At 37.6% G+C, this 14,350-nt stretch overlaps 1 protein-coding gene across 1 annotated transcript in view; it reads right to left on the bottom strand.

The window, feature by feature from the left end:
• Nucleotides 1-364: 364 nt before the first annotated feature.
• LOC131428530 (zwei Ig domain protein zig-8-like) overlaps nt 365-14,350 on the bottom strand; it is a 375,236-nt gene continuing 361,250 nt past the window's right edge. The window contains exon 8 of the mRNA XM_058592530.1: nt 365-1,693. Within this exon, the coding sequence (XP_058448513.1) occupies nt 1,590-1,693 (104 nt within the window). The 3' untranslated portion in view covers nt 365-1,589. The remainder of the gene's footprint in view (nt 1,694-14,350) is intronic.

Consider the following 14,350-nt stretch of genomic DNA (forward strand, 5'->3'; position numbering starts at 1 on the left):
AATGTTTTATTTTATCAACGACATTATTTATCAGAGCGTTCAGTTATCTTCACTACTACTGAATTTTCACTTACCTGGTCGTCAACTACGAGTCCGAATCCAGTCAACCAAATAATGCGCCATTATAATCAATACTGCGAACAACTTGACCTTACTATGTTCAAAAATCGAAATAAGTTCCAGCTTTGTCGTGGAAATAATGCGTAGCATATAAATAAAACATTGTAAATCATCTACATGTAGTCTAAATTTATTTGACGAAATAAGTAAAAATAAATATTTAATTAATAATTACGATCGGTGGCAACTGACCGGAATGACATGCGGTGGATTGTGAAATTTCGGATGATGAAAGGAAACAATCTCAACTTATTATGATATATTTAAAACTTATCTTCGATTCGGCTCAATATTTCCTTTCAGGTGTATCTACAACTTCAGTTACGCAATATAAATCAACATTGGTTTCATAAAAACATGCGTAATCTCAAAGATTCCGTATATCGCACAATTTTATACCTCTATGGACATTCATTCGGCTCTTGTCCGTTGAATCAACAGCAAGGATAATAATCACATAAATCAATAATTCATCACCCACGGATGATTACACGGCTCGGCATCAACACGTTAGGCTAGTCACATACAGCTGATGGTCCAGTGAAGCGTCATTGATCAATCGTACGCAATAAAACTAGCTTTGGGGTGAGATTAGCGAACTGAAGACTGATCTCAATCAGAGCAACAATGACAAAATTGGATATGGTATGTGATTTGATAGCCAGCTTTCATATCAATTAATTTCAATAGTAACATTTTTTTTCATCGGGAGATAATCAAATCATTAATAAATCATAATTCACAGAATTTATTTTTTGGGAGGCTTGGACTTTCGAGCCCCGTCGAATGACACGTGATATTAATAACGAAAAAAAAGGATAATCGACATAATTGAGAAGCATCAATTTACAACCGAAACGAGATTATAATTTCTTTTCGGAAATTTCCCACTACTCAAACCGGTACCATCAACCGAAGGTGCTTTCATGTCATAACATTTATATCGCTATTTCGACGGATCTATGAAATGGGATATTTTTCATTTGAATTTTCATATTTGCATTGTATAACAGTGATGGTATCAAAACCGAAGGTTAGAAACAGGATGATTTGCTGTGTCCAGATATGAAAAGCAATTTCGCTTTGAATTTCGATGAAACGGACCGAGTGTCGATTGCAAACAGAGCCAACGCGTTGTTTCGGTTTCGGTGATTGTCACAACCGAACGATAAATCCGTCAAATTCACACATTCACACGCACGGCAACCTAAACCTGGTTCCAAAATCACGTATAAGCCTAAATGTTGATTGCAAAAAATTAAATCACCAGTTTCACTGTCCATTGCACAGAAATACGCCGTGGATCCGTTGTTCTCCAGTGGACCGTCGCCCCACAGTGGGACGTCATTTCATTATATCTATACATATACAATATGCTACCATTGCTCGCCCTGTCCAGTCCAGTCCAGTCCAGCTCGGTGGACTCTCGCTTACGCCTTCAACACAAATCCTGGTAAGAGAAGCAAACTTCATCGATTACCGAGCAGCAGTGTAATGATTACGAAGACGAACACGTGCAGGGGATCGCCTATCCGCAGCTGGCCGCCATGCTGCATCGCCTCCGGATGTTCGCCTGAAAGAGTGTGTGTGTGAGAGAGAGAGAAGGAGAACAGTAGCTAAGTTAGTGACGTTCAACGAATCGTGCCGGGGATTAAATTGATTATATCCGCTCGAGTGTGTTCGAGAAAGTGGAGCATTACACCGTAAGCAGGTTGATTTGTTCGAACGTATTGCGGCGGGTGCAATGCAAGTTCGTACAGTTTTGATTTCCCACTTGCAGTCATGCTTCGTAGCCGCATTATTTATGGCAATTAGTGAAAACAGCATGAGCTATTAGTTTCCCATGGCGTTTGGGGGAATTCGGGCAGTACGTGTGAGCTGTTGAATTTATGGCGCTCATAATGTACAAACAGAACACGTGCAATGTTTCAAGAATATGGTCAGTTGGCTTGCTGAGGGCTGAATGATTTGTGGGCACAATGTTGACAATGGAAACAATTACACCGAGTAGGTCATTTTTGGACATATCAAACATCAATTGTTTATTTCTCTGTTTACCGACAACACCAACAGGAGTAATGAAAATACTTCTTGTAGCTATGATTTTCTCCACTAAACGCAGTCTAAGGTTCATATTATTCCGATTTCTAACAAAGCTATTCCAGAGGTAACAAAATCGTGATCAGAAAAGGTTCATTTTATTATCACTCGTGAAAAAATCAGTTCAAGAGATTTTCTAAATCAAAATCAATGACTGAAAAAACTACAAGGATCAGCCCCATGGGGTTCTTCGAGCCATTGGTATGGAACAAGGCAACCAAAATTTCTAATGATCGACATCAAACAGTTCAATCAATCGTCACCCGTTTGAATCCGCAATTGCACGAGAGTCTGCTTAGATTCATTTTGATTAGGAACCAACACCGAACATTGTTTGTGTTGATTTGTATTTGTTTCATAGCCGACGAAATCACACCAATATCCCAAATGTATGCAATTTTATCTTTGTACATACTTGCGATACGGATTTCGATTATTCAAGCTTCTCTTTGCCAAGCTTGTGTTCAAGTTTTGTATGCAAGCAGTTATTTTTATAACGTTAAGTTTCTCTACTATTCAACGATTTCGGTTGAAGCGATAAACTTTTTCTTATTATCAATCGAGTTCATCTTATATAAATTAGAAATAAATCTTAAGCACCTAAAATTTACCCTGGGGTAGTTGTCAATTTCTCAGGTGAAACGACATAACATGGAATTTCATCCGAGCTTGCATGACACAAGATCAGAGCATACCAATTAAAGCTTCAAATCGTTTTATGGCACTTTTTGTCTTGCTGTCTAGCAAAGCAACAACCTACCTCTAGCATGCTACGCGTAGGACTGAAACGTTAGCTATAATTTCGCTTCTATTTATAGATTCGCGTTTTTTCAACAGTTTCACTTTTGCATTGATTGACCAATCAGAGCGATGCTTTCCCTTTGATATATCGCTTACTCCTTCAAAACCATTTATAATTGAAAATACGTGGCTTGATACATTCAAATCGAAACTTAGAAATATTCCGAATCAAATGATGAAGTAATATTGATAATTGATACAAAATGGACTGAGCTGTAAGTGTTTAAAATCTGACCACATTTCTACTTGTATTTTTCCTTGAGCTTCTGATTTGCACCTCTATATAGAAAATAAAGGTGTGTTCCACATCAAAAATCACGTCCGAGATTTTCCTTCATGAAACAAGCAACAACAAAACTCTGAACCTTGATGTTCAACCCACAAAATTATCGCTTAAGATATGATCAAAAGGAAGAAGAGGGGCGATAACTGGATGACTTGAATACGAATAGAACAGATATGCTTTTTCCACACATACGAATATCGATAATCGCAAGTACTAGTTGATTGATTGTGAGGATTTTGTTTAATTTATATACGCCACTTACATAATTGTAACCGTAAAATTACAAGGCAAAACACACGAAAGCAAAAAAAAAGGGTTTCATCTGAGTGCATTCATAAATTAAAAATTTACACCAAATCATTTCCAGCCATCTAGGATTTTTAAATGTACGTTGGAAATTAACATGACATTAATTTCAATAACTTACCTATCATACCCTCAAAGTATGAAGTATGCTCACTGCACTCTTTAATTGAAAATATTTTCTATTTCTATGTGTCGGTTTGCACGATACGTTTTGTGCGACGGTTCGTTAAATCCATGTGGTTGAAATATTGCGCGCCTTGTTTTGGCACTGAATTTCATCTCAACGCTCGTTCATACCAAACAAATCCGAAAACTTAAATTTTGAATTCATTGTAGTTATCTCATACTACTGAAAATTTTCGCATATAAAGACTGTCCCAGAAAGTATGGACTCACTTTGATTTCGCTGCAAATAATTCACAAGTGTTAGATGTTCAAATTTTATTCGATATACTGATAATATTAGACTACAAGAACAGAATATTATTCTCAACATTTGCTACTTAGCCATTGTAGACTAGCTGGCGAACGTTCCTCATTAAATTCCGTACAGACTTCTTGGCGACAAGTTTTGACACTATTTTCCAATCTTTTTCGAACTGTTGAATGGTTTCGGCTGCCGAGACATTTTTCCTAAGATGTGCCTTCGTTAATGCCCAAAATTACTCAATTGGTCGAAGTTGTGGGGAATTTGGTGAATTCGTGTCTTTTGGGACGAAAGTGACATTATTGATAGTATACCATTCTACCATTGATTTCGAGTAGTGGCAAGAAGCAAGATCTAGCCAGAAGACAACAGGATCCTTGTGGCTTCGAATCATGGGATCATGGGTAGAAGTCGTTTTTGTAAACATTCCTTGATGTATATTTCGTTGTTCATTGAAGCAGTGATGATGAAGGGTTTCGAAATCTTACCGCAGCTACAAATTGCTTGCCAGACCATAGCTTTCTTACCAAATTTTTCGACATCAATCGATGTTTGTATAATATTGTGGTCCCGGCAAGGATTTGTAATCGAGTTTCACGTAGGATTCGTCTTCCATGATTATGCAGTTCAAATTTACAGCAAGAATCGTACTGTACAGCTTTCGAACCCTCGGCCTGATCGACTCGACCCAAGTATCAAGACGTCGAAAAATAATTTTTTGGAACAATTTTCTGATACAGGACAACATTTCAATGGGTCTGTATGAGTTGTGATTGGAAGCTGGTTTCCCCGGCTTTTGAATGGCGGTAACTTTCACTTGCCTCCAGTCAGGTGGGACAATATTTTACTCAAGAAACTTGTTGAACAATTCCAACAAACGTCTTTTAGCAAGGTCGGGCAGATTCTTCACCAAGTTGAATTTAATTCTTCCCAACCCAGGAGCGTTATTGTTACAAGACATGAGTGCTATGGAAAATTGATAAGAAATGGAGCTATCAATGGATCCATTATTTGGAAGGGAGCTATCAATGGAACCATTATTTGGAGAAGACTCCCTAATAATCGCAAAATCAAATATCCATCGGTTCGAGTATTCATCATTCTCATTTCCTACGTTACGATTCCTCATTCGTCTGACCGTATTCCAAAGAGATACTCCATTCTTTAATCAAGTCAACATTTTTTGTCGAATCATATGGAATATTAACTGAATTAGCAATGCCTTTGTTACTGCTAATTGAGATGATGATAGGTAAATGATAACTACCGTGTAAATCAGGAAATTCTTTCCAGGTGCAATCTAGTCTAGCGCATTGAAGTCGAGCAAAGAGATAAATCTAATGCACTTGGACGTGCAGGAGGTCTTGGGATCCGTGTCATGCTACCCTTATTTAGTACCGTCATGCTAAACTTGTCGCAAATATTATATATTAAAGATGATCTGCTCTCATTGTAAACGGAACCCCACATCATTCCGGGCGAATTGAAATCTCTTAAAATCGAACGTGGAGCAAGAAGGGCTTCGACCATTTCATTAAGCTGTCGTTGTCCAACTTGAGCTCTTGGAGGATTATATACCGAAGCAATGCAAATGTCGTTTCCTTTAATGTTTATTTGACAAGCAACAACTTCCATACTAGAAGTCGAAGGAGTGTTTAATCTCTAAAAGGAATAACATTTCTTAATTTCTAAAAGCACTTCTTCATACGGGGAGTCTCTATCGAGACGTATACTATTAGAGTCATTAAAATTTAAGGCTATGTTTGGTGTAAGCCATGTTTCGCACAAAGCAAATACATCACATTTTTGACTATGCAACAAAACTTTAAATGAATCAAGTTTTGGCATGATGCTCCGACCATTCCACTGCAGCACAGTGGTTGAATCATTTGCGGCGGATGATAAATTATCCATCAAATGATACAAAACCTGAGAGAACTGGCCATTGAGCTGGTAACTGTTTCAAAAAAGTTCTAGCTATTGGAAGGAATACCGTTATGATGGTCTTCAGAGGTTCAGAAATATTGAATGCTGCGAACATCCATTCTACAATTTCTGAAAACTTCAGTAATCCTGATGGTGGCTGTGAAACGGAGCCCACTGGATTATTGTCTTTTCTTGTGCTAGTTCCTAGATTTGTTTGTGAATTTGACAAACCAGGAGGCACAGGTTTTGCTTTTAAATTTAGCTTTTTAGATTTAACACGAGGATCTTTTTTGAAGGTGTAATTTTATGTGTCTTTCTATTTGTTATATTATTACCGTTAAATTTTGTTACATATTTCACTAAATCTGAACAAGTTCGTTCAAGCAAAACCATCTTTTAATAATTGAAAAAACAAATGCGATTTATTTCAGTTTTATACTCGACACATCAGAGAACCCATATATCCTACTCAGACTAAGCAATTTCCTTTTTCCCGTTTTCACAGTTGCATTCCATTGGAAAGATCCCTAGTTGGTCATATAAACACTAAACCAAGTATCAAAACAGCCTTGCCAATACTATTATTTCGCGTAAATACGACATAAAATATGCAGTTAAGTTCGCAATGAGATATGAACTGATGGAAAACGATAGCATTGCTGACAAATCACTACCTGGAAAAAAATGGCGACAAAGGATGCGGCTCTAGTGAGCTCACCACTACCCATGCGATGCAAAAAATAAAACATGTGACTGAATCTAAACTGAGTTTCAGGTTATTTGGCTGCTTCAGCGGGTTATTTAACCAAAAGAAAATAATTGCTTTGCAACAAAAGGTAATGTAAAAAAATTTTACACTTCCGAAAGTAATCAAAGTAATATTTACTGTTTGGGCAACGACTGGAACAGATTGCAAGATCAACTGACTTGCATGCATTCTACTTTGGTTAAGCTCATCATTGCAAGCCACTATGCAGCAGCAAACTGCCAAACTAATAGCTGCCAAGAAAAACGTTCAGGAAGAAAAAGTAACGCTCATGAATATTTTTTGTGAACCAAACTTACCAACAAACGTTTACCAAGTTTTCAACGGCACTGGAACCATGTGAGCTGATCCACCGACACCGAGTAGTTCACCCAACGAACCAACAGCGAGTGCCGTAAATCCGCTCCGACAACGGAAGCATGATGATGCATTATGTAAACTTATCTAATACCATTGGAGGCGCATCGGAGCAAAACCGGGACACTGTACAGTATGTCTCGGAAAAGATGCAAAACATGTCGAACAGCTAAACTGAAGCCGCACTTCAATAAATCAAATCTGGAGCTTCCGTAAGCCAAAAAAATAAGTACGAACTTTTAACAGTAATCGAAAAAATACGAACAGCGTTAGAACAATGAACAAAAACGAAAACGGTGAAAATAGTTCACAGCATGACGATTTATTATCGTTCATAAATTCATTAAATAAATAGAATCTGAAAGTGATTCAGAGCAAACAAAATTATTCTTTACAATTAGAGATATTTGAGTACCACATTGAACAATTATTCAGCGCATTATCTTTTTATTGAACCACACTGTAATCCAGTTGCGGGACCATTACCCTTTCGTGCCACTAGATTTCACAGTTGATTTTCACCATACCGGACAATAGCATTCGCTAGGGCGATGATCCTCCTAACTCCAGACACTGTGAAACCAATGCCCGGTTGGCAAGTGAGTGGGGGAAGAAACGGGTAATGCGTGAATACAAAAACTTCGTTGAAATTATTGCGAGAGTTTAAAGTGTGCCACCGGACGGTGCCGGGATAACGGTGCTGATTCACCGTGATAACAGTTTCGAATGAGAAAGTCAGCCAACAATAAACAGCTCACCACACTAGACTGAATGGACTTGGTCCAGGACGAACCCCGGTTCTAGTAACGAAGTACGCGTCAGTGGGTTCTAGTAAATATGCACACGGAAAGAGAATCTCTGGAAATTTGAACGAAACGATTAATTGCCGACGACCACAAATTGGACAACTGCGAACGATTCTTGCATATATTTCTCGATTTATACAAAAATATTAGGAGCACTGCAAACAAGGTAGATTGACCTAGTGGAGGGAAATCTAAGAAGTATCCGTGCCATAAGTGGAACCACCTTGTGGTGCAATTATGCCTTACTCATATTACTCATACCGTCATAGATCTTACTATGGAGTTCCAAAAACCAAGGATGGCTTTTATCGTATCAAAGAACGCTCACTGGCAACTCTTCACACGATTGAATCAGTGCCATCAAAGAGAGACGGATATCATCGCAGCAACAAAAACCCGGCATGGCTCATTTAACATAGAATCGACACCAGTGCGAGAGCGAATTTCTCTCGATGACATTTCTGAGAATCAAAGGTTAGCACGTTGCTGTGGGGCTCCTCTCTGAAGCAACAAATGGTCGCTTATTCTCGTTTCGCGATTCGAATCTATACAGGCAGTTGATAATTGCAATAGAATCATTTTACTATTGCCGCTTATTCTAACTATGTGCGTATAACCTTTGTATAAGTTGTGTCTATGAAAATGTATGTGAATGCTCCACACAAGGGTTTTGAAATATTGCAACCTAGTTTGAGAATCATTAAGTCGAATCATCGATTCGATTTTCTGCGATAATTGTCAACTTGCGATTCTCTCTTGGGAAATTCCACACAGCAACGATCATTATCAGATTGTAATTTTTTCAAGGGCGTGAAATACTCAGATTATGAAGTGGAGCAAGGAAATGTGGCAAAATTCTCTCACGGTTCATGCATTGAGAGACTCGATTTCTTGTAGCATCTTCTACCGGATTGAAAATGTTTTATACAATATAGATAGCAATATAGCAGCTTCTGTCAAATTTTCGCCAATCGCCAACACTGCTAAAAACAACTGTTCATTGAATAGAAACAGTAAAGTTTATTCGAACGTAATCTTGAAAAATCTACGAATCAAAACATCCTGTAGTTCCGGAACTGGAAGTATTATCCACAACGAACTCAGGGATTCCTTTTGCAGTTTTTTATCATTATTTCCAATACTTATAAAACCTAATTTCGAGGACCGGAATAGCCGACGTTGGTTCGTATCACCAACAACAAATATGACCTTCAAATTGGAACCTGTTTTGAACCTAATTGATAAAAAAAAATCCCCTTTTTTGCTTTTCAACGCTTAACTCAGTAGCTCCGGAACCGTAAGTCGGCTATTCTCAGTCAGTCTACAAAATAAGGCAGACGTTTTGTTTTTAAATTTGCCCGATGTTTCAGCAGTTTTAGATGGTCTTTTTCAAGGGAAATCTACGGAAGTGGAGTTTATTTCAGATTTAGTTGTTAGAGAAGACATATTTTTAGAAAAAAACAATGCAAATGTATCATATAATAAGCACAACCAATGGTCTCAACCCAACTCACGTAGGCATTCTACACACAGTTGAAATAGTAAACACTCAACGAAATATAGCTACTGTAACACACACCAACAATGCTAGTCTCGTTGGCTCACAATCTACAATTGTACCCACAAAAAATTCATACCCACCATCTTCAAATACCAGACAGCAGTACGCGCAGATAAAAGTATTGTGACCATAATAAATACAATGGAAGAAAATTTTATGCCGCTGATACAGAATCCGTTCTATTATTTTGAAAAAAAAACTTCTTACCGTTTGCTACAAACGAGTTCGACAAAGACCGACAAGACTAAGTGAGTTCCCGAAATATCCATTTTTTTATTGTTAAAATATGTCTTCTCTACAACTAAATCTTGAGTAAACTTCACTTCCGTACTTTTCCCTTGAAATCGCCGAAACGTCGGGCAAATTAAAAAACAAATCGTCTGCCTCACTTTTTAGACCGAGAAAAACCGTTCATTATAATACAACAATCAAAAACCAGTCATTAAAGCACGTATACGTCATCTCTGAGAAAATATTCTGAGTTTAATTTTGGAGTATTTAAACATTATTTTTGCTGCTTCCGGAATGGAAAATCGGGAACCAGGACAGCCGGAATTAGTTTGATAGAACGACAATAACTAACGGTTGGAATAGTAGGCTTTGCGGTTGAAGTGACGCTATGCATTTGTCAATACTTTTCACCCCGTATTTCTCGAACCGAAAGTTGTATTCGGATGAAATTCTAAAACTAAGTATGGGATCATAAGACCTTTAATTAGAATCTAATACCGTTTTCGTTTATTGATCAGAGCAGCCCGAAAGCTGACCCAGAGTCGCCCAAACAACGTTTGATATGTTTGTTTTAGCAACCTAAGGTCGCTCTAGATCGGACTCCAATCGCGTAGTTTCGTTCTGAAAATTTTCTCGGGTCGCACCACGCATCCAGCCGAGTTTGTTTATTATTTCTTTTTTTCATGAGTTGTTGTTTAGGGCGCGTACCACGTGTTCGTTTTACTCGGAGTCAGAGTAGCCCGCGTCTAGGTTCAAAAACGAAAACGGTATAAGTTTGTGAAAATCGGCCATGCTCTATCTTAAGAAAGGGAGTAAGTAATCAGCCTAGGTGCTGGTTATCGTTTTCTTTACATCGTGTACGAAATTCAGCAAAGCGCGCTGTGTGCATTGTTTGTAATGGCGAGTTGTGTTTTTTTTCTTCCGTGCCAGCTCGTACCAGTGCGAAATGGTTTTGTATCGTCATTTTATATGGCAATTTGAAAGCTTTCAAACTCATCGCTTTGTAATTGCGGAGCCGGAATTCAGATCCGGATAAAATTTCACAGTAGTCTTTGAGACAACATGAGCCACAATTTAAATCAAGATTTGTGAAAAACGGTTCAAGCTTCGCTGAAAAATCGAAGTGGGTTCTACTTTTGAAGTTTTTCTACACTACCTTTGCTGCTTCCGGAAAGGGAAATAGGAAACTATTAGAGCCGAATCAAGTTTCTATGTTCTCAAATTAATAAGTTCTGTCAACTAGAAGAATTTATCAGTCATTTTTTAAGATTTATACTTGTGTTTGCCATCGTTTATGAAAAAAAATCCACTGATCGTACTTCAGTTCCGAAACCAAAAGTTGGAATTTTTTAAGAATCTTAAGACCTCTTGTTTTAATCTCAGTTGAGATTGGTCAAGCCATTTCCGAGAATATCGAGTGCATATTTTAAACTTAAATTTCACATATTACCCTGTATCTCCGGAATAGGAAGTCAGATCAGGATCAAAAGGTTTTCATGCCCCCAAACAGAAAAAATTGATATAAGCTGTTTGAAATGGTTGATATTGGAGATGATTTTCTTAATATTTTAACCCTTTAACTGCCATATTAGTGGAGTTAGGGTGGTTCTTCTGATTTTCATTTTATTTATTTTTTTCAAAAACCTCTTTAGCAGAAAAATTGAAAAAAATCAAAAATATTTTAGGAATTATGGGAAACCTCTCTGATTTTTTTCAGAATTTTTCAAAATGTATTTCATGTGAAAAAAATGTTATAAATATTCGATTTTTTTTTTATTGTACTTGTAATTTTGGTACCACTCTAGATTTTACATCAAAAATAAATCATTTATGAGTACATTACGCTGCAATTTTTCAAATTTTTAAAAAGTGTGGACGGGTATAATATCAGGCTTTAAAAAAATAAATCATTCGGAAAACCATGCGTCCTCAACAATTTGTCATCATCCGATGGAGACGCATGGTATTTAGTTCTAAAATCATATACCACATGCCCTTAGAACTAAATACCATGCGTTTCCATCTACAACTTGAGCCGAATGATTTATTTTTTTAAATCTGATGTTATACCCGTCCACATTGTCTAAAAATATGTAAAAATTACAGCGTGATGTACTCAGAAATGATTTATTTTCCAACTTTTTTTGCGTTTCGCCTTCGGCTCGTCAGTGTTTAAAACAGTTCAAGTAGAACAGCCATCTCCGCCTAGCAGTCCAACTTAAACCGCTAGGCAGACGCAAAGCTTACTTATGTCACACTTATTGGATATTACACTTATTACTTATTTATTTTTGATGTAAAATCTAGAGTGGTACCAAAATTGTAAGTGCGATTTAAAAAAATCGAAAACTTTGAACATTTTTTTCCACATGAAATACTTTTTGAAAAATTCTGAAAAAAATCAGAAAGGTTTCCCATAATTCCTAAAATATTTGCAATATTGATTTTTTAAGTTTTTTGGCTAGAGGTTTTTTGAAAAAATTAAATAGAATGAAAATCAGACTCCACTAATATGGGCCTTTCAAACAGCGTAAACCTATTTCTATTTGGGGGTAGTTTTTATACGCAAACCGGGCAACACCGTTCAATAGCAGGCAATGGGACCATAAGATATTTCATTAGAATCTAAGTTAGTAAGTATCGGTTCAGCAATTTCCGAGAAAACCGAGGGCACAGGTTTGTTACACACACACACACACACACACACACACACACACACACACACACACACACACACACACACACACACACACACACACACACACACGCACACACACACACACACACACACACACACACACACACACACACACACACACACACACACACACACACACACACACACACACACACACACACACACACACACACACACACACACACACACACACACACACAAACACACACTCACACACACACACACATAAATTTTCAGCACACTCTAGTTCCGGAACCGCGAGTCAAATCCGGATCAAATTCAATTGCAACTCATGGGACCAGAAAAAAATTTCTTTTGTGCCCAAGTTTGTGAAAATAGGATCAGCCATCTCTGAGAAAATTAAGTATGTTCATTTTGGAAGATTTACAAATTTGAACAAGCTAAACTAATAATTACAAGACAAAATCTGCACACCTAGTAGTTAGGTTGCATGTTAAATGTAGCTCTCTCTTAGATTGCACTGCAGAATGCTATTTCCCTTTACCCAATGGATAAACAGACTCAAAGTATGACTGGTGAAGTGAAAATAACGGAAAACGAATACCTGTTGGAGACATAAGCTTTCAGAGATAGTTATTAATTCGCACCATTTCCATTTCGGAAAAATCGTGCTACCAACTGAGCTATTGTGGATGTGGTGAAACACGGCTCAAGTTATCTGAAATGTTCTAAGTCCATTGACATAGGACTTTATTTTATTTGTTTAACTTGGCGGGTAGTAGAAAGAATACATTTTTCAATGTTGGGCATTCGACCAAAATAGTTTGGGAACCACTAGTATAGAACCGAAACAGTAAGAGAAGGATAAAGTTTCAAGTCCTACCTATTTACATTTGTTCGCTGTTTCGTTATTCTATTTTCCCTCTCGGTCTGTGTCTCTTCGGCTTTGATGAAATAGTAAAAATCTATAAAAGCTGATTACTTCCGTTTTCGATTCTGAGCTTGCTTTGTCCCACAACCACCTGGGAAAACGAATATCGAGCAAAGAGATAGATCGATGGCCGATCAAAGCCCTTGAAAGAACGTAAATTGAAGCAATGCCTCTACCTTTCATTACGACTTGACATGCAACAACTTCAATGCCTGGTTTCGAGGGAAGGTTAGAAGAGATTGCCCAATAATACTCCTCGGACAGGTTTACTTCTACACTGATGGGATTTTATGTCCCACGATATGGTGCAGCGTTAGTCGTTTAGTATGAACTGCTAATGATAACATAGCGGTACACAAACACCGAATCGACACTTCAATTGAGCCAAGACACAAAAAAAGTGTTTTGCAACTAGCATTAATTTAATCTATACTTAGCGGTTTACGTTGAACCGTTAGGTGGCGTTAGCAGTTTAACATAAACATCCATAGGGGAACGCACTATTTAATCTCCGCAATAGAGACACTTCACAATTCGAGGTAGAGCATCGTTTATCTGTTGGTATAGCACCTCCACGGCATTGATGAAATAGTAAAAATCTATAAACTAAGTAAAAATCTCGAGTTGAAGTCCTGCATATCCATCTGAAATTAACTCTCACAGAAAAAAATTCTAGAACAACATGAACATAGAGCAAGTCATCGAAACAAAAAAAATTAAGACAATGTCATTCGAAAGCTCTAATTGATCATTTGATGAAATAAAATTTTCCATACAGGACTTTCCGTCCAAACCTCGAAACGCCTGCATACTGATTAAAATCAACCGCTAGCTAGTTTCTGAAATGAGTGTCCGATCAGGCTGTAGTTATACAGTGCGTGACCGGTGACCAGTCCACATTCCCAAACAAAACTAGTCAGAACAATTGAACTGGCGGGTGAACTAAAAGTGGTTTCGATAGAATTCAATTCCATCTGCATCGGAAGAGCCAACAGTGGTACTCACTATTGTTTTGCTTCTATTTTTTTGTTCGAATCGATCGAGCCAGCTCGGTCGAGGTGGCAAAGCAGATA

Source organism: Malaya genurostris, chromosome 2, assembly GCF_030247185.1.
Source record: "Malaya genurostris strain Urasoe2022 chromosome 2, Malgen_1.1, whole genome shotgun sequence".
Taxonomy (NCBI): domain Eukaryota; kingdom Metazoa; phylum Arthropoda; class Insecta; order Diptera; family Culicidae; genus Malaya; species Malaya genurostris.